Here is a 25,184-nt window from a genome sequence, read left to right on the forward strand (position 1 = left end):
AGGATTCCACATGCCATGGGGCAACTAAGCCCATATGCCACAACTACTGAGCCCGTGTTCTAGAAATCACAAGCCACAAAATCTGAAGCCCGAGTACGCTAGAACCTGTGCTCTGCAACAAGAGCTCAGTTCAGTTGCTCAGTTGTGATCAACTCTTTGCAACCCCATGAACCGTAACACGCCAGGCCTCCCTGTCTATCACCAACTGCCAGAGCCTACCCAAACCCATGTCCATTGAGTCGGTGATGCTATTCAACCATCTCATCCTCTGTCGTCCCCTTCTCCTCCTGCCCTGAATCTTTCCCAGCATCAGTTCAGTTCAGTTGCTCAGCTGTGTCTGACTCTTTGCAACCCCATGAACCGCAGCACACCAGGCCTCCTTGTCCATCACCAACTTCCGGAGTTCACCCAAACTCATGTTCATTGAGTCAGTGATGCCATCTAACCATCTCATCCTCTGTCGTCCCCTTCTCCTCCTGCCTTCAATCTTTCCTAACATCAGGATCTTTTCAAATGAGTCAGCTCTTCGCATCAGGCAACCAAAATATTGGAGTTCCAGTTTCAACATCAGTCCTTCCAATGAACACCCAGGACTGATCTCCTTTAGGATGGACTGATTGGATCTCCTTGCAGTCCAAGGGACTCACAAGAGTCTTCTCCAACACCACTATTCAAAAGCACCAATTCTTCTGCGCTCAGCTTTTTTTATAGTCCAACTCTCACATCCATACGTGACTACTGGAAAAACCAGAGCCTTGAGTAGACGGACCTTTGTTGGCAAAGTAATGTTTCTGCTTTTTAATATGCTGTCTAGGCTGGTCATAACTTTTCTTCCAAGGAGTAAGCGTCTTTTAATTTCATGGCTGCAGTCGCCATCTGCAGTGATTTTGGAGCCCCCCAAAATAAGGTAAGCCACTGTTTCCACTGTTTCCCCATCTATCTGCCATGAAATGAAGGGGCCGGATGCCATGATCTTAGTTTTCTTAATGTTGAGCTTTAAGCCAACTTTTTCTCTCTCTTCTTTCACTTTCATCAAGAGGCTCTTCAGTTTTTCTTCACTTTCTGCCATAAGGGTGGTGTCATCTGCATATGTGAAGTTACTGTTATTTCTCCCAGCAATCTTGATTCCAGCTTGTGCTTCATCCAGCCCAGCGTTTCTCATGATGTACTCTGCATATAAGTTAATTAAGCAGGGTGACAATACACAGCCTTGACGTACTCCTTTTCCTATTTGGATCCAGTCTGTTGTTCCATGTCCAGTGCTAACTGTTGCTTCCTGACCTGCATACAGGTTTCTCAAGAGGCAGGTCAGGTGGTCTGGTATTCCCATCTCTTTCAGAATTTTCCACAGTTTATTGTGATCCATACAGTCAAAGACTTTTTGGCATAGTCAATAAAGCAGAAATAGGTGTTTTTCTGGAACTCTCTTGCTTTTTCAATGATCCAGCAAATATCGGATCAAGTCAAATTGGAAGTGGTCAAACAGGAGATGCCAAGAGTGAACGTCCACATTCTAGGAATCAGCGAACTAAGATGGACTGGAATGGGTGAATTTAACTCAGATGACCCTTATATCTACTACTGTGAGCAAGAATCTCTTAGGAAAATACAGTAGCCATCACAGTCAACAAAAGGGTTCGAAATGCAGTACTTGGATGCAATCTCAAAAACGACAGAATGATCTCTGTTTGTTTCCAAGGCAAACCATTCAATATTATGGTAATCGAAGTCTATGCCCCAACCAGTAACGCTGAAGAAGCTGAAGTTGAACGGTTCTATGAAGACCTACAAGACCTTTTAGAACTAACACCCCCCAAAGATATCCTTTTTATTATAGGGGACTGGAATACAAAAGTACGAAGTCAAGAAACACCTGGAGTAACAGGCAAATTTGGCCTTGGAGTACAGAATGTAGCAAAGCAAAGGCTAATATAGAGTTTTGCCAAGAGAACGCACTGGTCATAGTAAACACCATCTTCCAACAACACAGAGAAGACTCTACACATGGACATCACCAGATGGTCAACCCCGAAATCAGACTGATTATATTCTTTGCAGCCAAAGATGGAGAAGCTCTATACAGTAAGCAAAAACAAGACTAGGAGCTGACTGTGGCTCAGATCATGAAGTCCTTATTGCCAAATTCAGACTTAAATTGAAGAAAGTGGGGAAAACCACTAGACCATTCAGGTATGACCTAAATCGAGAAAGGCAACCTCAGTGAGATGCCCACACATTGCAACTAGAGAATGGACTCTGCTCTTCGCAACTAGTGAAAGCCCTTGCACAGCAACAAAGACCCAGTATGGCCAAATATAAATAAAAAAGTTTTAAAAACGCTGCCACTGATATCCATTTTCAAAGAATACATACATACATGCATATATATTTATATTAGGAAAATAATGTTAATAATATTAAATAAGGGAGAATACAAAATTATATATAGAACGAGTCCAATGAAAATATTACATGATACTACATATATTTCTACATCTTATTGTATTTATAGCAAATAAAAAGAAATGTTTAAGTTTTCTCTAGGTTTTTTTTCTTTTTAATTTAACATTTACTTGTTTACTTGACTGTGCTGGGTCTCAGTTGCAGCATGTGGGATCTTTAGTTGTGGCATGTGAACTCTTCGTTGTGGCATGCAGGACCTAGTTCCCTGACCAGGGATCAAACCTGGGCCCCCTGCATTGGGAGCAAACATTCTTAGCCACTGGATCACCAGGGAAGTTTCCTCTAGGGTGATTGTTGCTAATTTTCAATTTCTCTTTATGCTTTTCTGAATTTTCAAAGTTTTCTTGGGAAATGCCAATTATTCATTACTCCTTGCTTTCTAAAAGCAGGTAACTGCAATGCAATTAGTAATCATTTTTATGTAACAAATATTTCCTAGAAATGTGTTTTTGAAAAGTTATACATGGGAGATAAAGATTACTGATATAGTATAATATAGTAATTCAACCTTTATTCAGGCTGTTTAATCAGAAAGACATGGATTCTAACTCTATGGTTGCCATTTACTCGGTCCTGGGAGTTAAATTTGCTAAACTTCTGTTTTCTCAAATGTAAAACAGGTATATTGTCCATATGATGGAAACTGTTGTTAAGAATAAAACCAGCATTTAGTGTCTACTTGAAATAAAGTGATCAATAAATGATGCCTATTAACATTACAACTGTGAAAAGTGTGAAAATGTTAGTCGCTTAGATGTGTCTGACTCTGTGTGACCCCATGGACTGTAGCCAGTCAGACTCCTTTGTCCATGGGGATTCTCCAGACAGGAAAACTGGAGTGGGGTGCCATTCCCTCCTCCAGGGGACCTTCCTGACCCAGAAAATCAAACCCAGGTTTCCTGCATTGTAAGTAGATTCTTTACTGTCTGAGCTACCAGGGAAGCCCTATTATAATGAGAATTGTACACAGTTTCTATTGTGTATTACAAATCTGTTCACTGATAATAGACATTTATTTGTAAAGAAAATACATTCTGGTGATTTTTCAGAAACTTTGCCAAACAGTATTAGCAAAACATCCAGAGTGTAGAACAAGATAAGATAAGCTTACTACATAAAATATTATCAAATCTTTACTCATATTCCTTCACACATTAAGCATAAATGGACCTACCAACAATTGTAAATGACTCTGGGATATGAGAAGCTATCAAGAAGGCATGGAGGTAAAAACGAAGCGATCAAATTAAGTATTATAAGCAACAACTGAGTTCAAAATTGTATAGCTGTGTGTGTGTCTGTCTGTCTGTGAGATTAGTAATGCATATGAGTCTGTCAAGAGACAAATCATATGGAAGAAAAATAGGCAGCCAAAGTGTGAAAGACTGGGATAAAGGATTTAGATTAATTCACAGGTGGTAGAGGAGAGCCTTAGAGAGACAAAAGAGTGACTAACCTCCTTACTGGAAAAGAAACACCAACATAAAGTAAACTGAGAGATGAACAGAGTATGCAGACCGAGTAAAAATCTCTGCCCTGGTAACTCTTCTATGCTGTTTGTCCAGCCCATTTCCTCTTACTAAGAATGTTATTTTTTCCTTTTTTTCTGTGACATACTCAATCCTCAAGATCTTTTTCAAGTACCCACTTTCTCTGAGAAGTCTTTACAAACCATTTTAGCCCTCAGACTAGTTTCCTTAATAGTGGGATTATTTTTTTAAAACAAATTTGGTAACAGGAACTTAAAGTGTTGTGGATCTATGTACATCAAAAAACAAACTTGCAGAAGAGTAAGATCAGATTTGTGGTTATCAGAGGTGAGGCACTGGGAAGGAGGAACTAGATGAAAGCAGTCAAAAGATATAAATTTTCAATTATAAAATAGATACTAGGGATGTAATATAAACATGATAAGTATAATACTGATCTGTGTTATATATCCAAGTTAACAGTAAATCCCAAGAGATCTCATCACAAGGAAAAAACTTTTTCTATATCTTTAATTTTGTATCTTTATGAGATAATAGATATTCATAAAACTTATGATAATCATTTCATGGTATATGTAAGTCTAATCATTATGCTGTACATGTTAAACTTATATAGTGCTTCATGCCAACTTATCTCAATAAAACTGAAAGAAAAAAAAGCAAATATCCCTCTGACTCAATAACTCACTGATATGAACTGAAATTGTGACGTAAACATATAAAGACATTTCTACAAAGACGTTCACTGCAATTCTATCATAGCAAAAAAAAAAAAAGTACCTAAATATTAATCAACAGAGATACATTTAATATAAATTGTGTATTCACATAACGGACTGTTCAACTAAAAAAGACTGAGACAACTGTTTATGTTGTTATTTAAAAAAAAAAAAAAAACACACCCAGGATATATTCAAGCAAAAAGAAAAACTTAATTTATAAAGTATTACACAGTGTGGTTTCTTTTTAATGAAAAAAGTGTGTGTATTTATACATTCATGTGTTAAACAAATTTAAAAGTAAACACAGACATATACAAATACAATTAATAGTTATCTCTGGGGAACAGAAGTACAAAGGAAAAGAACTGACTTTTTAATTTTAAAGTTTCCTATAATTCTGTATTAATTAATTCATTTAGGAATCATTTGAAAATTTCTAGAGTGCCAGACACTCATGATTTATACCACTCACTTGGCCCTTACACATTAAATGTCTTTTGAGGTATTTCGTATTTGTTTATCCCACTGAGCCATAAACAAGTTGAAGGCAAGCTTCCTTTCCCACAGCAACAACTATGAGCATACACGTTTCCAGATATACGTACATGTGTAAGTATTTTTTACAAGGAATGAATAGGCCCTTATCAAATTTATGACAGTGGTTGTTTCTGAGAAGGGTGAGAGTGAGGAGGGGAATGGGATGGAAGTTATTTTTTTTTAAAGAGGATTCAGTTCAATAAACTGTATTTTATCTCAAAAAATTTTTTTAAATAAAGACTCGTATAGGGATATCCTAGGTGGTCCAGTGGATAAGTATTCGCCTACCACAAATTTGATCCCTGGTCCAGGAAGATTCCAGATGCATATGCCACAACTACTGAGCCGCACTCTAGAGCTGGAGGACTGCAACTTCTGAAGCCTGAGTGCCCAAGAGCCCGTACTCCACAAGAGAAGCCACCTCAATTAGAAGCTTGGGCACTGCAACCAGAGAAAGTCCGAGCACAGCAATGAAAAACCTAGTGCAGCCAAAAAAAAATGAATGAATAAAATTTTTCAAAAGACTCAAATACTGTATGTAAATAAGTATAAATTTTTTTTTCCAGTCTTTCATTTGTGTTAACTTTGTTTTTAGCACCTCTCTTGCATAGAACTTTCAACTTATTTTGTATAGTCAATCTCCTGATGTTTCTTTAATGACTTTTGGCCTTGCTTACAATGAAAAGTACTTTCTTCTTATTCTTCTATGGCTAAACAAAAACATTGAGCTCTTACTAGGAGGACATTATGCTAAGTGAAATAAGCTTGTTACAAAGGACAAATACTATTAAGTATCTAAAATAGTCAAACTCACAGAAGTAGAGAGTAGAAGGGCCAGGGGAAAGAGGAAACGGAGAGCTGCTACTCAGTGGGTATAAAGTTTCAATTATGAAAGATAAGTTCTCATCATCTGATATACAATATCTTGCCTATAGTTAACAATACTGTATTATATACTTAAAATTTTGTTTTAAAAGTAGATCTCATGTTATACCTAATTAAAAAATATTTGCACTCTTTAATCATTTGGAATGTATTTCTTGTTACTGAATGATTTTCAGTATGAAATGAGTTAACTGAATGTTTTTCCAAAGGAATAATCAAGTTTCAGTATCATTTAGTAAACAGTAAATCGCTTCCTTATTGATCTGAAATACCACCAGTATTATAAACGGACACTTGAATTCAGTGAAAAAAAACTCTACCTCTTCAAAAGCATTAACCAATTTTTATGCATCTGAAATTAATTACACTGGGAATCACCACAAGAACCTGTCATCAACATGGTTTACCTTACACTGCATAGTAAAATTGCTTTTTTTCCCCAACCAGTCACAGCCAAAACAGAATTTAAAAAAAATTAAGTCAATCAGTAAGAAGTAAACCATAATTTTATTTGCATGTTCTTTTTAACTAAGACAAGTATTCAAAAACAAAAAATTGTTTAAACTAAGGAATTACAGAAAAGTTTATCAGATCAATAGATTCAACAAATCACTAAACTGAAAAATGAACAGAATGAAAATAAAATTCCAGAACAAGAGCAGATACCACCATCGGCACTGATTGGGAGTGAGGAAATCTGTGTTTTAATTCCAACCTGAACAAATGAATAAACCTCAAGAATTGGCTCTATGGTTCAATTTCCAACATTCTATAATTTCTAATTTGCCACCTCTAAGATTTAATTAAAACACCTAATACCATCAGCCAAAGAAGTACCTAATCTTTAGTGAGATGTTATTTACACCAGTATAGGTCATTAATCTAACTTAAAATTCATTTTCTCTAGCTATCTTCTGAGCACACAGAAAAATAGCTGAGCAACATTTTTAAGACTTCCAGTCACGTGAAAGTAATTTTTTTTTTAAGTGGAAGTATAGTTGATTTACAAGGTCCTAATGTGTAGTACAGGGAACTACATTCAACATCCTGTAGTAGACCATAATGGAAAAGAATATAAAAAAGAAGATATATGCACACCCACATATATATATAAACTGAATCACTTTGTTGTATACCAGAAACTAACACAACCTTGTAAATCAACTATACTTCCACTTAAAAAAAAATTACTTTCACGTGACTGAAAGTCTTAAAAATGTTGCTCAGCTATTTTTCTGTGTCCTCAGAAGATAGCTAGAGAAAATGAATTTAAGTTAGATTAATGACCTATACTGGTGTAAATAACATCTCACTAAAGATTAGGTACTTCTTTGGTGGAAAACTCAGCAGTGGCCACAGGACTGGAAAAGGTCCGTTTTCATTCCAATCCCAAAGAAAGGCAATGCCAAAGAATGCTCAAACTACCGCACAATTGCACTCATCTCACACGCTAGTAAAGTAATTCTCAAAATTCTCCAAGCCAGGCTTCAGCAATATGTGAACCGTGAACTTCCTGATGTTCAAGCTGGTTTTAGAAAAGGCAGAGGAACCAGAGATCAAATCGCCAAAATCCACTGGATCATGGAAAAAGCAAGAGAGTTCCAGAAAAACATCTATTTCTGCTTTCTTGACTATGCCAAAGCCTTTGACTGTGTGGATCACAAGAAACTGTGGAAAATTCTTCAAGAGATGGGAATACCAGAACACCTGATCTGCCTCTTGAGAAAATAGTATGCAGGTCAGGAAGCAACAGTTAGAACTGGACATGGAACAACAGACTGGTTCCAAATAGGAAAAGGAATTCGTCAAGGCTGTATATTGTCACCCTGTTTATTTAACCTATATGCAGAGTACATCATGAGAAACGCTGGACTGGAAAAACACAAGATGGAATCAAGATTGCTGGGAGAAATATCAATAACCTCAGATATGCAGATGACACCACCCTTATGGCAGAAAGTGAAGAGGAACTCAAAAGCCTCCTGATGAAAGTGAAAGAGGAGAGTGAAAAAGTTGGCTTACAGCTCAACATTCAGAAAACGAAGATCATGGCATCCGGTCCCACCACTTCATGGGAAATAGATGGGGAAACAGAGGAAACAGTGTCAGACTTTATTTTTCTGGGCTCCAAAATCACTGCAGATGTTGACTGCAGCCATGAAATTAAAAGACGCTTACTCCTTGGAAGGAAAGTTATGACCAACCTAGATAGCATATTCAAAAGCAGAGACATTACTTTGCCAACAAAGGTTCGTCTAGTCAAGGCTGTGGTTTTTCCTGTGGTCATGTATGGATGTGAGAGTTGGACTGTGAAGAAGGCTGAGCGCCGAAGAATTGATGCTTTTGAACTGTGGTGTTGGAGAAGACTCTTGAGAGTCCCTTGGACTCTTGCAAGGAGATCCAACCAGTCCATTCTGAAGGAGATCAGCCCTGGGATTTCTTTGGAAGGAATGATGCTAAAGCTGAAACTCCAGTACTTTGGCCACCTCATGTGAAGAGTTGACTCACTGGAAAAGATTCTGATGCTGGGAGGGATTGGGGGCAGGAGGAGAAGGGGATGACAAGAGGATGAGATGGCTGGATGGCATCACTGACTCACATCACATGGACGTGAGTCTGAGTGAACTCTGGGAGTTGGTGATGGACAGGGAGGCCTGGCGTGCTGCGATTCATGGGGTCGCAAAGAGTCGGACACGACTGAGCGACTGATCTGATCTGAATCTAAAACTCCTAATTTATCCTTCCCCTTTGGTAACCATAAATTTGTTTTCTATATCTGTGAGTCTGTTTTGTTAGCAAGTTCATGTGTGTCATATTTTAGATTCCACATATAAGTGATAACATATGGTATTTGTCTTTCTCTTACTTCACCTAGTATGATAATCTCCAGGTCCATTCATGTTGCTGCAAATGACATTATTTCATTCTTTTTTTTTTTTAATGTCTGAGTACTGTTCCATTGTGTATATATGCCACATCATCTTTACCCATTCATCTGCTGATGGTCATTTAGGGTGCTCCGAGTCTTGGCTATTGCAAACAGTGCTATGAACATTAGGGTGCAGGTGTCTTTCAAATTTTGTTTTCTCTGGATATATGCCCACAAGTGGGATTAGTGGATCATATAGCAACTCTATTTTTAGTTTTTTAAGGAACCCCCATACTGTTTTCCATAGTGGCTGCACCAATTTACATTCCTACCAAATGTGTAGGAGGGTTCCCTTTTCTCCACACCCTCTCCAGCTTTTGTTACATATAGATTTTTAAAATAATGACCATTTTGACTGGTGTGAGATGATATCTCATTGTTGTTTTGATTTGCATTTCTCTAATAAATACCAATACTGAGCATCATTTCATGTGCCTGTTGGCTACCTGTATATCTCCTTTGGAGAAATGTCTGTTTAGGTCTTCTGCTCATTTTTTGATTTGGGTTGTTATTGTTGTTGTTGTTATTGAGTTATATGAGCTGTTGGTATATTTTGTAAATTAAGCCGTTGCTGGTTGCATTGTTTGCAAGCATTTTCTCCCAGTCTGTAGGTTGCCTTTTAGTTTTGTTTATGGTTTCTTTCACTGTGTAAAAGCTTCTCAGTTTGATTAGGTCCCATTTGTTTACTTTTGCTTTTATTTCTATTGCCTTGGGAAACTGGCCTTAAGAAAACACTGGTACAATTTATGTCATAAAACGCTTTTTGCCCATGTCCTCTGTTTTATTGTGTCATGCCTCATATTTAAGTCTTTAACCCATTTTGAGTTTATTTTTGTGTATGATGCAAGAGTGTTTTGACTTCACTAATTTTCATGCAGCTGTCTAGTGTTCCCAACACCACTTGCTAAAGAGCTTTTTCTCTCCATTGTATATTCTTGCCTCTTTTGTTGAAGGTTAACTGATTGGTAGGTATGTGGGTTTATTTCTGGACTCTCAATTTTGTTCCACCGATCCATATATTTGTTTTTGTGCCAATACCATGCTGTTTTGATTCCTGTAGCTTTGCAGTATTGTCTGATGGCTGGGAGAATTATGCCTTCAGCTTTGTTCTTTTTCTTCAGGACTGCTTTAGTAATTCTGGGTCAGTTTACGGTTCCATGTAAGTTTTAGAATTATTTGTTCTAGTTCTGTGAAAAAGGCCAAGGGTAATTTGATAGAGATCACATTAAATCTGCAGATTGCTTTGGGTAGTATGGCCATTTTAACAATACTGATTCTTCCAATCCAAAAGCATGGGATATCTTCATTTCTTTGAATTATCCTCAGTTTCCTTTATCAATGTTACATACTTCACAGCATCTAAGTCTTTCACCTCTCTTGATCAGGTTTAAAAGACAGTTTTTTTTACTTTCCCTGAAAGTAATTCTTAACTTACCATTTAGCTTGTTCCTCTTTAAGGTAACACTTACGTTTTCCTAATACATGTTTTTTTCCAACCATTCCAAAACTACGATGATATTATACCATGTGTTTACATGTGCACACATCCTTCAGGATGATTCATTCAACTATATACCAAATCACTTTCTGCTTAATTCTTCTGGCTCAATCCTTCTTAGTTACTACTCATTTTTTGGTTATTTCTACAAAGATTGAAGCCCATTTGTTTATTCCTTTTTTCTTAGACTACTCAAAATAATTTGACTTCTATTTTTGGTTTTTTAAGTACTCAACCTTATCACCTTTTAAGAACTCATCCATGAAGTTAATATGCTCAGTCACTTAAATCAGTGATTATGTGAACAAATTTGAGTCCAGGAGAGGGAAAGGAAATAGAAAGAACCATTTAGTAAGTATCTATTTGCAAATGTCTAGCACTATTTTAAAAAGTTGTAGATTCCAGACAATACAACTTTTAAAAAGTTCTCCCAACTACCACAAAATCAATATGACTCCTTCATAAAAGAATAAAATGTCTTATTTAAATCTGGCTCTGTTGTTCTTGTTCTCTCTTCACCTACCAAAAGTCACTAGTACAGAAAAATACTTTACATTTATCTGTAATCAGTTCTTCATAAAACCATGATTATTACCTAGAATCTACATTTAATGACTGATTTGCCTTAAACCGTATTAGTGTGTGTTCATGCTCAGCTGTGTGCAATTCTTTGCAGTCCTATGGGCTGTAGCCCACCAGGCTCCTCTGTCCATGGGATTCTCCCAGCAAGAATACTGGAGTGGGTTGCTATTTCCTACCTCAGGAGATGTTCCTGATCCAGGGATTGAACCCAAGTTTCCTGCGTCTCCTTGCACTGGCAATCAAATTCTTTACCATTGAGCCACCTGGGAAGCCATAAACCATATGCTTCCCTGGTGGCTCAGAGGTTAAAGCATCTGCCTGCAATGCGGGAGACCTGGGTTCAATCCCTGGGTCGGGAAGATCCCCTGGAGAAGGAAATGGCAACCCACTCCAGTATTCTTGCCTGGAGAATCCCATGGACAGAGGAGCCTGGTGGGCTACAGTATATGGGGTCGCAAAGAGTCAGACACAACTGAGCAACTTCACTTTCACTTTCAAGATCAGTCCTGGGTGTTCATTGGAGGGACTGATGTTGAAGCTGAAACTCCAATACTTTGGTCACCTGATGCGGACAGCTGACTCATTTGAAAAGACCCTGATGCTGGGAGGGATTGAGGGCAGGAGGAGAAGGGGACGACAGAGGATGAAATGGTTGAATGGCATCACCAACACAATGGACATGAGTTTGGGTGGACTCCAGGAGTTGGTGATGGACAGGGAGGCCTGGTGTGCTGTGGTTCATGGGGTTGCAACGAGTTGGACACGACTGAGCCACTGAACTGAACTATAAAAACAAAATTAAAAAGCCAAACAGTTCACCTCATTCAATGAAAGTTCTAGTGTATTTTGAGGAAAATGCTTGTTTTCTCCCGGTTTAGGTTTATAAAGACTCTGTAAGATAATCAGAAGACTAGTCAGGTGAATGATGAGATGAGTTAATTGTGAATTTAATTACTAAATTTAAACTTCAAAGGTCCATATTTTTTGAAAGACATTGCCAGGTTTTTATTTATTCCCAAACTCAGTAGATCCCACAATCTAAAACTGCTTCGAATATAATATCTTAAAAAGGAAAGGATGTGTTTTTTTTTTAAAAAACGGGCAATGATGAAACGATTTCCCATAGCAATTTCTGCTTGAACTTAATTAACTGATAGCCATTAATTTCTTCAGCACTAATACCAGTTTTATGAAAAGAAAATATTCTCCCATATAAAATTATCAAATAGTCATGAACCCTTACCACCAGGGTACAAAACAAGCATCCATCTGTTGTGAACAATAATAAATCTTTTATTCACCTAATTATTCAGTTCGTTTGTACACTAAATTTCCATCTTTCATCATTCAGTCAGGCATGCAATTAAAATTTTATTTTTATGTATTTATTACCATAATCTACTGTTACAGGCATCCTGGAAAGGCAGAATCATTGGCTCAAACTTCCAAATATCAAATTTTGTTTTAAATTCTGAATTTTGACTTTCTGATCATCAGTTATCCTCATTTCCTATACATGACACAGTTATGTAACTATCCTAAAGTTATAACGAATATAAAACCCCAAAATGTCCATAAATAAGCATTTAAAACACACTTAATAGCATTGAAAAATGTAGTTTTAAGCTTTTATTCACATTTAAAATGACCCACGTGGGGACTATGTCATCAAACCAAGTAGAAAGACTTCACATCACAATTAGAACTACTAAATTCTTAAACACACACACACACTCCTCCCCCTTCCAGATTCCATACAGTCTTTGAAAAACAAAAAATTGCAGGAAGAATTAAAATCATCTCACCCCCATCATCCTAAGACATTATTGTTAACATTTTACCAAACAATTTTAGACACTTCACAATATCGAGTACACATTCCCAGTTTCACCATGTTTATGCATATGTTATCAAATTATGTCTATGATTGTTATGTGACATTTTTCTAGCCCTCTAAAACCAGACTTAACTTTACAGACTCAGATTAAATTCACTACCTCCAGATCTCCCAGCTCAGTTTTTCAGCATTAAAGACTTCAGCTAATAGGTTCTCAAACCAAATAATTCAGAAACAGAGAACAGGTTCCCTGTGAGAAACCGCAATAGAGATACTGAGACAGAATCAGAAAAATCCAATAAAGCATCCTTAGAGTTATAACTACTAGGTATGTGGGATTACAGATGCTATGAAAAACCTGAAAATGTTTATTTCTGCAATTGAGCTTAAATTCTAGCAACATGATCTAAATCTATTCTCAGTTTCTGGATGTAAGGGCAAAACAATGAATGTAATGAAGAAGGACAAATACCATGAAAACAAGATGAATGACTCCAACTCTGGGTAGTTTCCTTTACTTGGTACATGTTTCTTTCTCAGTTACATCAAAGCACCACAACTTGGCTTAATATTTAGGTTGCAGTAACTTTCTAAGTGTGGCACAAAGGTAATTCAATAAATAACTAAAGGGTAAAACATACAGTAATGAGTAAGGAGTCGTAACAAAACTTTATCTTAATAGCATTGAAATGAAAATTCCACTAAGAGACTTTGGTCTTGCAAACTGTCTAATGATAAAGTTACAAATGAAACGCCAGACACACACACACTCATTCTTTAAAAATACATATCAGATGACAATGAAAACAATATCAACCCACTTATTTACAAGACATCTTGATCTGAAATGCTATTTATATTCAGTCTCTAGAACACTACCACCACCCAAATTTAGATCTTGCTGGTTTATATTGGTAACACAAATGATACAGAAAGGGTTTCGGAGCATTTCAAAAATCAACTTATTTAAAATCTCCTAATTAAAAAACAACTACTGCAAAAAGAAGAAACCACTGCAGAGAAAAGTATAAGCAAGCCACTTTGAAAAGCTCCTATCCCTACCAAATTTAACAAGCAACAATCACTGAATGTGGCTATATGTTAAAATAATAATAATAAGATAAAATGGAAAGGAAGGTGACAATCTTCACACTGCTTGTTGCAGACAAGAAAGAACAACTGTTAGTACTAACACTGGACTGTTAAGTGCTGAAAGACCAGACATGAAATAACGAAATCTTACTCCTCTGGTATCTAAGGCTACTGTACCAGCAGTTTCAATCAAGTAGTTCCTTAAGAACAGAGCCCATCTGTCATTCTCAGGGGATACTTGTATCATAAAGTGTACAAGCTTATAAATCACTAGCACTTCAGCACAAGCTTTCACTTGATGAAGAACTTATCAATGATGCTGGCAGAGGCATTTTTACACCTTCTTCCCATGTGAAAGGAATGAAGAGATCTGGTCAAGGACTAAAAATACAATGCTGAAAGCAAAATGTGCCACAATTTTTCTGTGAAAGTTTTATAATTTAAAAATAAGTTGAATGTAAGATAACAAAAGATGAGACAAAATACGCAGAAAAACAATAAATAAAATGAAATAACTGACTGAACAACAGCAAAATATTTTCACAGAAGTTAAAAGGGTAAGTTTAAAAAAGTAGAAACAGTGTGAACTACTAACAGCAGTTAGAAAAAGTAGTTAGAAACTGAAACGCAGAATCAAAAATATTTATGGCAGTAGTAAAGAGAAACAACAGTTTTTGGAATGAAGACTCAGAATCACATATTATGCTCCACATTAGTTTTAAAAATCCTTAAATATAAAAACAAGACTTCCTCTCTCCTCAAAATAACCTAACCTATGATCTTCGGCTGAAAAATTTATGCTTTTGAACTATGGTGCTGGAGAAGATTCTGGCGAGTCCCTTGGACAGCAAAGAGATCAAACCAGTCAATCCTAAAGGAATATTCACTAGAAGGAATGATGCTGAAGCGTCAATACGCTGGCCACCAGATGGAAGACCCAACTCATTGGAAAAGACCCTGCTGCTGGGAAAGAGTGAGGGAAGGGGCAGCGGGCAACAGAGGATGAGATGGTTGGATGGCATTACCAACTCAATGGACATGAATCTGATCAAACTTAAGGAGATAGTGAAGGGGTCTCAAAGAGACGGACATGACTTAGCGATGGAACAATAACAATGATCTGTGGGGAAAACTTCAGCATATTAAGTTGATGGGTAAGCTTCCTAACATTGAATTGTTAAAGGAAGTGTGTGTGTTAGTTGCTCAGCCATGTCCAACTCTTTGTGACTCCACGGACTGTAGCTCACCAGGCTCCTCTGTCCATGGGATTCTCCAGGCAAGAATACTGGAGTGGGTTGCCATTTCTTTCTCTATGTTAAAGGATACACAAGCGAAAATATCCAAAGATTTAAGAAAAACACTAGTATCTGAAATAAATTGTTGTTACAACATAAGGGGCCATATCCATATTTGTCTTAAAGCTGTTTTATCTTCCATTTCTTATAAAGTAAACAGAAGTTTTGCCCATCTAGGATGTTGTTAATATTTTATTTCTTGATCTAGGTATTACTGATTACACAGACATGTTCACTTTGCAAAAAGGCATCAAGCTGTATCAGTGATTTGTGTGTACTTGTATACTTTCACCAAAACTTTAAAAAAAAGCTCATAAAAATTATTTCTACAACTTAAATTGTAGAATTTCTAACTGTATTTCTACAACTTAATTGTAATACTTAAACTGTATGTCTACAATTTAAATGTAGTTGTATTTATATATATAATAATACACATATAGATTATATAAAGTTATATATCCATATCCATATGCAAGTTGCTCAGCCATGTCCAACTCTTTGTGACCCCATGGACTGTAGCCCGCCAGGCTCCTCTGTTCATGTACAGACAGTTTCTAATCCAAATTACCACTGCTAATGTAAATGACTTACACATATTGTCATTTGTACCTGCTCAAATTCTTTCTCTTTTTTCCAATCAACTCAAAATTACTCTTTTGGGGGGAAAAAGTAAAACTTCAGAAAAATCTAAGGTTCAGAAGTACTTCATCAGGGAAAATAAACATGTAAGGTAAGCGATTCTTGGAAAAAAAAAAAATCTTTTAGTCTCCCTCTCCTCTGATGTGCTCATTTTGCCTGTGAGAGAGCACTCCATCCTAGAAAGTCTTCCTCCAAATTGCTTATTTCTCCTATCAATTTTACTGGGCTTAAAATATCAAAATTTGAGCAAATAATCAGTTTCTTCAAATTGCAAATCCATTTCAAAGGATTACAAAGATATCAGTCACTCACACACAACTGTGTCTACTTTTTTTGGGCTTCCCAAGTGACACAGTGGTAAAGAATCCACCCGCCAATCCAAGACATGCAGGTTCGAACCCCGGGGTTGGGAGACCCCCTATAAGAGGAAATGGCAACCCACTCCAATATTCTTGCTTGGAAAATTCCATGGACAGAGGAGCCTGGTGGGCTACAGTCCATGGAGTCACAAACAGTCAGACATGACTAAGGACACATATACACACAACTTTTTAAAAATTGAGGCACAGTGGATGCACAACTATTACTTAAGTTTCAGTGTATGACACAGTGATGCAAAGTTTTGTTTCCACTTCTAACAAACAACTGTAAGAAAGTTCTTCTATATAAAGAAGAAAAATGAGCAATTCTACACTTTCTTTTATCATACAGTTTGCCAAAAATACTAAATTCCAAAATATACCATCTTCACCCATTCTCGTTTAAACAAGTCTTCTTTGATCTTCTCTGCCATGATACAAACTTGAATGACTCCCACTTGCCATTGTTAAATTCTACTCAGTTCTTATTTTTTTTTTTCAAAAATGTAGATCAATTACTAGTAACTTAGCTGCCACCAGGGAAGCCCATACACATACACACACACACACACACCAATCCTCAAGCTACAACAGGTGACTATGTCTTTCCTTTCCCCCACTTGCTTACTCTTAAGTGTTAAGAGCCTCATAAGGCCATGTGTTCTTACACATACATACACATGTATACATACACACACAATTATATAGTATGGATGCAAGATACAAAATCAATACTTGAGTGCAAAAAGAGTTCTCTTATCTAAACCCAAGTAGAGTCAGCAAAGGCTAAACTGATTCAAATCAGCCAGCAACACGTCGTACTAAAGAAACCAACACCAAAGGCTGAATTCACATAGTTCCTCACAAACTTTCAGCAGTCAAAGATTGATACAACCCAACTCAATCATCTGAGGGTTGAGTGTACACTACAAGAAAGCTATATTATCACCATTAACAGAAAAATAATTTTAAAGCAGTTTCTTACCCCATTTCTACCACTCAAATTATTTCTAAACTTTGGGAAAAGTTGCCTTTCCTCACAGAAAAGATGAATGGCACCTCATCTCTAATGAGACGTGAAAGTATACATTAAAAAATTTTTTTTTGGCCACACAGTGCATGCAGTATGCAGAACTTCCCTGACTGGGGACTGAACCTATGCCTCCTACATTGGAAGTACACAGTCTTAACCACTGGGCCACCAGGGAAGTCCCATTAATGTTTTAAGGTTCTCCAGTTGACAGTGTTTAATGTTTTCTCCTCTGTTGAACACGGTCATACCATTTTCCATTTGCTAGAAAAGCAGAACATTTGACAATTGGATTTTTAGAACCTGAGAGAACAAGCAACTAACTTACATGATATGATTTAAGTTTGCTTTTAACTATACTATCTTACTTTCATATCTTTTAAAATAAAAAATACACAACATATTCATTTTCAAAGTAAATACTTTCAATATTTGCCTTCAATTAAAATAAATTAAGTAAAGGAAGTTAGTTGGTTTCATTTCTCTATTTTCTAAGGATTAAGTTCAAGCACATGTATTAACCAAACTTATACAAAAACCTCAAGCTATGCATGTAAAGACATCAAGTTATGCATGTTAGGACACCAAATTATGGTGAGAAAAGAGTAAAGAGTACTTAGTCTACAAATCTGTCAAAATTCCCACTGAAGTCTAATTTAACTCGTATGTTTCTTTCCTGAAATAGTCCAATCTATAACTATGAGCTAAAAAATGACTTAACACCCTTTATTCACAACTTATGAGTAAGTCAAGGGAAATCTAACCTTCTTTGTACAATGACTGCTTAGTGATCTCATCAACAAACTGGAAAAACATGTGGGCCAATCACTGCAATCTCATCTGGAAACATGAAGTAAAATTATGATCAGAAAGCTACTTAGAAATGTGAAACCAAATGACTTAACTATCAATGGCATCGTACTACTATAACATCCATCAGATAGGTGGGATAGGATAGAAGAGTGACTTGCTGCAAGGGTTAGGAGATTCCTTTCTCTGGAGGTGATGAAGATACTCGGTCAAATGTATTTCAGTATCTCCTTTTGATGTAAGGACTAGGATATATAAATCATTTTTTAAATTCTCTGCTACTTACTAAGTACGATCACTGCTGTGTCACAGTCATCGTACAGAATTGCTAAGAGGGATAGTATATAAGAAAAGTATCTGGCACATACTCTAGTACGTAAGAAACAGTCATGTTTATTACTCCAAATACCCATTTCTTCTGTTATTCTTTTTTCAAAGAATATTTCAATTCATTAGATATAAGATTACTGATTTACAATTGCAAATCAGTTTCTCTGAGGTTATACCACATCACCTGGACTGCATTTTGGGATATGTCAGAAACTCTTCAGTGACTCATACATACTTTATTTCTTAGGTTTAGTTTTATAAATGGCTGCTTCTGTTCCATACTATTATTTTTAGTATTTAAAAGAGCTGCTATTTATTGAGCATCTACCATTCGATAGGTACTTCACTATCTCTTATCTTTAAATTACTGTCAGACAAGTGTTACCATCCCTATTTGAAAGATAATAGAGTAAGGCTCAGAGCAGTTACACTTCTTGCCCCACATCACACACACACAGCTCATTAGTGGTGTGGCTAAGTTTAGCACCTACCTCTAGTTAGTGCGAACTCTGAGCTCTTTCCAACATACTATCTCCAATCGTCTCATCCCTTATATTTTACGCCTTTATAAATTTGCTTTCAGAGGATAACAACTACAATTTGGGAGCACCCTGCTTACAACCTCACATAATAACCAGTTTTCTGGAAGACAAGAATGCACTTCCAATGACTGATAAACGAGAAATGGAAGGTCTAAAACAGAATAACCCTTCAGAGACCAATGGGACAAGATAGACACAAAATACGAGTAACTTGTTAGGAATAAAAAAGAGAACAGTTAAGACAGCAAGAGACCTCAAGGTGAAATAACTTATTATTATAAATTACTTCCAAAATTAAAACAGAGGAAAAGACAGAAAATACTCACTAGCTTTGAATTCTGCCAAATTTAAGTTCAGGGATTCTCACTAACAGATCAGGATCTACTGGTCATTCTTGCCTTACCTGATAGATCTCCAAGCTGGTTAGCCTTTCCTTGGGTTTGCCAGAATTTCCAGTTTAAAAAAAAAAAAAAAAAAAAGAGGCAAGCAGTATAGGGACAGGCCTTAGGCCTTATCAGCAGAACTCTAACATCAGTATTGTCACTATTGCATTTCTATTCCTCAAATAATTTTTAAGTGTTGAGAAAATAGCACCCCCCCCCCAGCCCCAACACACACACACAGTTAAGCGGCATTCCTCTTACGGATGTAAATATTTCGAAGGGTTAGCCAGAAGATGGAAGAGCAGTGACTCATGGTACTTAATTCCTAAAAGAGGAAAAATCAGATTCCTTGTCCAGAATTCTTCTATCTGGAAAGATTGCAGAAATTCCTTACTCTGTAAGTAGTAGGGAGAACTTACAGGTAAAATATAATGGGCTAGGACAACTCCACAGAAAAGTGTAACTAGGACGCATGACTAGAACACTAAAGAGCTTCCTGACTGCTCCACAGAATATGCAGCCACTAAGGAATATTTTATGTAATACTATATATTCACCAAATTATTTTAAAAGCTCACTTAAAAAAAAAAAAGCAACAACTATAAATCCAGGATCATAGGTGAGATTTTAATCTCACAAATAGGAGATTACACAGACTGATTACATTTTTACTCTATATGATTATTTCAGACTAGAAATAGCAAAATCCATTAATATACTGTTATAATTCATTAAATTCTTGAACTATATATAATAACCCAGTTAAAATTTCAACATTTCAACTTTATGAATTTGCCAATAACTAGGCAATTACACTTATTTTCCAAAACTTTCATATCAAGATTTTCATAAGTCAAACTTCATCTTTTATTAAAACATAATGAGAAACTAGTAACAGACATAGTAATCAATAGGTTGATTCCAGGCAGGAAAATTTGGGAGCTGAAGGCAGTTGTAGGAAAAAGACTTTTGAATTTTAAATCATGTGCATTTAATACCTAATCAAAGTAATCAATTTCAACTAAATCCTAAAAATGCTCAGAATACGTAGCACTTCTGCAGATGTGTAAGCGTTCCTCAGACATATTTCTAAAACAAGACTGCCAAATAGATTTCATGATAAATTCAGCAGAACAAGTCGCAAAAACTCATTCGGGATTTTAAAAGAAAACAAATATATAAAATCCAACCCCACATACTTTCAGTTTCACTGAAGCTGGAATATATTATCAAAGTATTCCTATGTGGAACACAAATTATTTTCTACTAGCTAAAAGTAGTATGTGAAATCCTAAACCCAAGATTTAAAATAAAAGCCTAAAAATGCTAATGATTTGTATTCCATCTTTAGACAGCAGACCGCTTCAGATACCATGCGAGAAGACAGCATTCCATGGAACACCCAGGCTGATTATCTCCCATTTGGGGTGTAAGCAAATCTCCTGCCTTTAAAAAGTCCGCATAAGATTTCACTCCATATGGTTTGTTTCACTGGCCATTACAACACTCAAACATATATACATTTTAAAAGGAGGTATCAAGGAAATTTTTAAGACTAACCTGTGGGCACAGAAGCAACTAAAAACCAGTTCCGACAGAATTTTTGCTTGAAAATACTTTCCTATAACTTACTACCACTCAGAAGCCTAAAGTCCACCCTTTACATGAAATAAATGATTTTATATACAGATTGAGTTAACTTGTCTTAAAACAGTGAGTCTCACTTCAGTTCCCTACTCTGAAAGCTCTCTGATCCACTATTATGTAACTCTATCCACGATTCTAATGCAAGGGTTACATATCCATTAAGAGTTAGTAAAAACTAAAACGGGCCTATGCATAAGCTTAGCTGTAGTTCCTTAATTACCTTGTCAAAATTATGAAACCCAGTATATTTTCAAACCAACAACAACCAAACCTTTCCTATTCAAACCAGAAATAGTGACACTTTGCATACTTCGTAAAATTGTTAAAAGAGTATTCTTCTTGGCTAACTTCTGATCATTATGAAAACTGTACATTTAAAATTAAAAAAAACGCCAGTTTTCAAAGAATTACTATTTTTTACATAACACTAGCAAACTTTTTCCAATTTTAGTCTTTTAATTCATCTTAAGGCCATTTATTTGCCCTCCAAAAAGACCCATAGCATTTTCCCTGAAGGCTAATCAGCAGTTCTTTTCCTCTCTGTGCCAGCATGGAACAGTTTCTACTAGCAGCAGCAAAGCAACAACAATTCTACAGTGAATTTGATTTACCATTTGGTTGGGCACATACTGAAATTCTGATTCACGAACATCTTAGTCAGTTTATGGATATCAATGAAAAGAAAAATGACACTCTGGCATGTGACCAAGTAACTTTTACTTCAAAAGGAAATAGACTTTAGTAGCTAATAATTTTAAACAAATGAAGGAAAGTGATCAAATGTAAGTACCTCAACTAAGTTGAAAATACACACAAATGAAAAAATTCAGAATTAACATTTAAAAATACACAGACTGAGTTTGGCTGAAAGAGTCTGATTCACTGTTAATGTACTGATTCACTGTAACAAATCAGTATATCTTGAAAAAGCTTACTTCTAGCAATAGAATCCTTATTACCCTAGGATTTCAACCCAATGTCATTGCTTTAAAAAAAAAAAATTAGTCAACTCTATTACATATAGTGTCAATTCTGAGACTTGACTATTATTTGAATGAAACACAGGAGAACCTTGATATGCAAATACAAAAGGAAATGATGAAACTGTACTTTTAATTAACAAAAAAAAAACCCTGTAAATGTATCAAAGAAGCATTAAAACACATTTACCAGTAATGTAGCACAAGACCTCTAACTGGCTTGAAAGATCACATTCTTTCAAGCAACGTATAGTAAACTGCTTTCACAAGGACTATCTGTAACAGTAACCAGTGAAAACCGTTTAAACTATTTTTCAATTATCATCTCCCTCTTTGATTTGTTCGGTATTTTGATCACGTACAACAAAGAAACAATTTTTAAGGAAAGACTGTATAATTTTTAAAAGGCATTTAATCTTAATTCCCTCAGCCAAAGAAGGTGTGACAACCAACGCACGTAAAATTAACCTTAATCCACCAACGAAAACACGCAAAATGTCTCCTAACAATTCCCCTCCTCCTTAAAACAACAACCGTACACATAAATATGGTACTGACCTCCACCCCCAGTGAGAGCAGCTAATTAATAAACAGAATAGTTACATTTGGAGATCAAGGTGCAACACCGCATCTCCGAAACCTACCCAAATAACATCATCTAAGTAGAACTGAACATTATTTTTGCTAAAGCAAGAATCCAACCCCCGGGAGCCTCAGCCCTTAGACAATGGTGGTTACCAGACAGAGCTGCACAGTTGGGTCCAAATGACACATTTCACTAGGCCCTGGACACAACATACACAGGCACAAACACACGCACTCTCTCCCACAAGAGGCCAGTTCTAAGGAAGGGGCGTTCAAATCCCACTGGGAGACGGAGGGGCACCATGGTGGCGTGGGGGTATGCTAGGGGAGAACAAGCGAGAGGGGAGTCGATACAGCGGAAGGGTAACTGCACCGCACGCGAGGGAGGGGGCTGGAAATGGCCGATGGATTCTATATTTATTTATTTAAAGGTCTTAATTTAACGGGTCCTTCCCAGGGGTTCTGTAACTAAAGCCAAACTGCGCAGCAAACATTACGAGGTTGGGAGAAGAGTCGCCGCTCCCCCTACCCCGTGACTGGGGGGGGAGGGGGGGGCGGGGGAAACAAGTTCCCCGGCCAACACCACCGACCACTCCAACTCCCCCTCTCCCCTCCTCCACAGGAAGGGGGAGGCTAACAGAGAAAAGGGGGAAAAATAAGTTCCCCAGCCATCCCTAACCACCCGATCACTCCCAGTTGTCCCCCCCAATCTTCCATTAGAAACAGGAGACCAAACCGTGGAAGGCAGCCGAAATAGGAGAGATCCCACCCTTCGCCTTCCCCCCACCCACCAACAGACTGCTGCGGGGTCCGTAAGCAAGCTCAAAAACCAGAGGGATGCGTCGGGGGAAGAGGGTGCCGAGCCCCCGAAACCAAACAAAGCGCGGCCTGAGCTAAGAGCCCAGGCGAGTCGGGAAGCCGCGGCTTTTCCTGCCGGCCGGGGCCCGGGCTGAGCTGACACTGCGGCACCGGGGGACCCGCCTCCGCTCTGCCTCCCTTCTCCCACCCCCCAGTCGCACAAGCCGCCCCCGCCCGCCCGGCCTCCCTCCCCGCGGGTCCCGCCGGCCGGGCGCCCGAGCCGGCGGGCGGCGGGGAAAGAGCGCGGCCTTACCCCGCTCGCCGGCGTTGTTCCGCTCCTGGGGCAGCGGCGGAGGCGGCGGTGGCGGCGGCGGAGGCTGTTGCTGCTGCTGCGGCGGCGGCGGAGGCTGCTGCTGCGGCGGCTGCTGCTGGGGCGGCTGCGGCGGCGGCTGCTGCGGAGGCTGCTGCTGCTGTTGCTGCACCGGGCGCGGCCGCGACACTCGCCTGGGTCTCCGGTTGGCGGCTCGGACGGAGTTCATTTGCCGGGCTGAGGTGGCGGCGTTGGCGGAGGGACACACACACACACACGCACACGCACCGCGAGCTCCGGGGCGGGAGAAGGGGGTGGGGAGAGGGGGGGAGGAAGGAAAGGGGGCGAGGGGAAGGGGAGATGGTAAGGGCGGAGGGGCGAGCGGGACCCCGAGTCAAGAGAAAGGCCCGCGGAGACAGAGACCGAGCGAGGCCAGGCGGGCGGGCCTGACGCACGGGGAAGGCCGAGGCCGCCGGGCGGGGCGGCCGCGAGGGACGGAGACAGAAAGACGGGCAGAGCGAGAGAAAGAAAGAAAGGGCGTCCGCCCGCCTGGGGATCCAGAGGCGAAGCGCGGCGTCGGCGGCTGAGGACACAGACCCTGGTCCCGCCGACTCCCGAGCGGCGTCTCCGGCGGCGGGGGGAGTGGGCGGGCGGGTGAGGAAGGGAGAAGGAGGAGAAGAGAGGGAGAGAAGGGAGGGAGGGAGCAGGGGGCGCCCGGCTCTTTTTTTTTTCCTCTTCCTCCCCCCCACACCCCCTGAAAGAGATTTCTGAGAGGAATTTTTTCTCTCTTTCTTCGGCCTCTTCTCTCTCCTCCCCCCCTTCTCTCCTCGGCGAAGGGGAAATGAGTGTGAAGGGAGGAGATAGGGGGAAAAAGAGGCGTCGTCGTTCCTCCTCCTTAAAGGAGCCTTTCCTCCTCCTCCTCCTCAGCCCCGTCGCCGCTGCTTCTGCTGCTGCTCCGTGGCAGGAGGAGCCATTGACACCGCCGGAGCCACCACTCGCCCAGTCGGTCCCTCCCCGCCGCGGGGCTGGCCGGGGGCGCGGGGGAGGGCCGTGGAGCGGCGGGGGGAGGGGCAAATGGGCGGAGAAGAAGAGGGGCGGGGATTCCTGCCAAGGAGCCAATGGGAGGCGCTCATACAACCTTCGGGCCAATGGGACCTGTGCTCTTATCGCCAAGTCCCTTCCTTCAACGCCCTGTTTCCTCTCTCGGGTTTCCTCCCTCCCCCGCTAAGGAGGTGGGGGAAGGAGGAGAGGGGGAGTGTGGTGGGGCGGGTGATAATGGGGAGGTATCAGGGCATATAATAGAGCGGGGGGTGGATGAAGAGAGCGCTAGTGCGTAGCGACGGTTCTAGGAGAGGAGGTGCTCGGAGGAAAGGGCGGGGGCTGCTGATGTAATGGGGAGAAGTGATTAAGCCTTCGGTTCGCCGTTTCAACCTCTCCC

At 39.0% G+C, this 25,184-nt stretch overlaps 1 protein-coding gene across 1 annotated transcript in view; it reads right to left on the bottom strand.

Moving 5' to 3' along the window:
* Positions 1-24,762, bottom strand: part of FBXO11 (F-box protein 11) — a 112,779-nt gene extending 88,017 nt beyond the window's left edge. Inside the window, exon 1 of the mRNA XM_070798612.1 lies at positions 23,750-24,762. Within this exon, the coding sequence (XP_070654713.1) occupies positions 23,750-23,975 (226 nt within the window). The 5' untranslated portion in view covers positions 23,976-24,762. The remainder of the gene's footprint in view (positions 1-23,749) is intronic.
* Positions 24,763-25,184: the final 422 nt, after the last annotated feature.

This window comes from Bos indicus, chromosome 11 (assembly GCF_029378745.1).
Source record: "Bos indicus isolate NIAB-ARS_2022 breed Sahiwal x Tharparkar chromosome 11, NIAB-ARS_B.indTharparkar_mat_pri_1.0, whole genome shotgun sequence".
NCBI lineage: Eukaryota > Metazoa > Chordata > Mammalia > Artiodactyla > Bovidae > Bos > Bos indicus.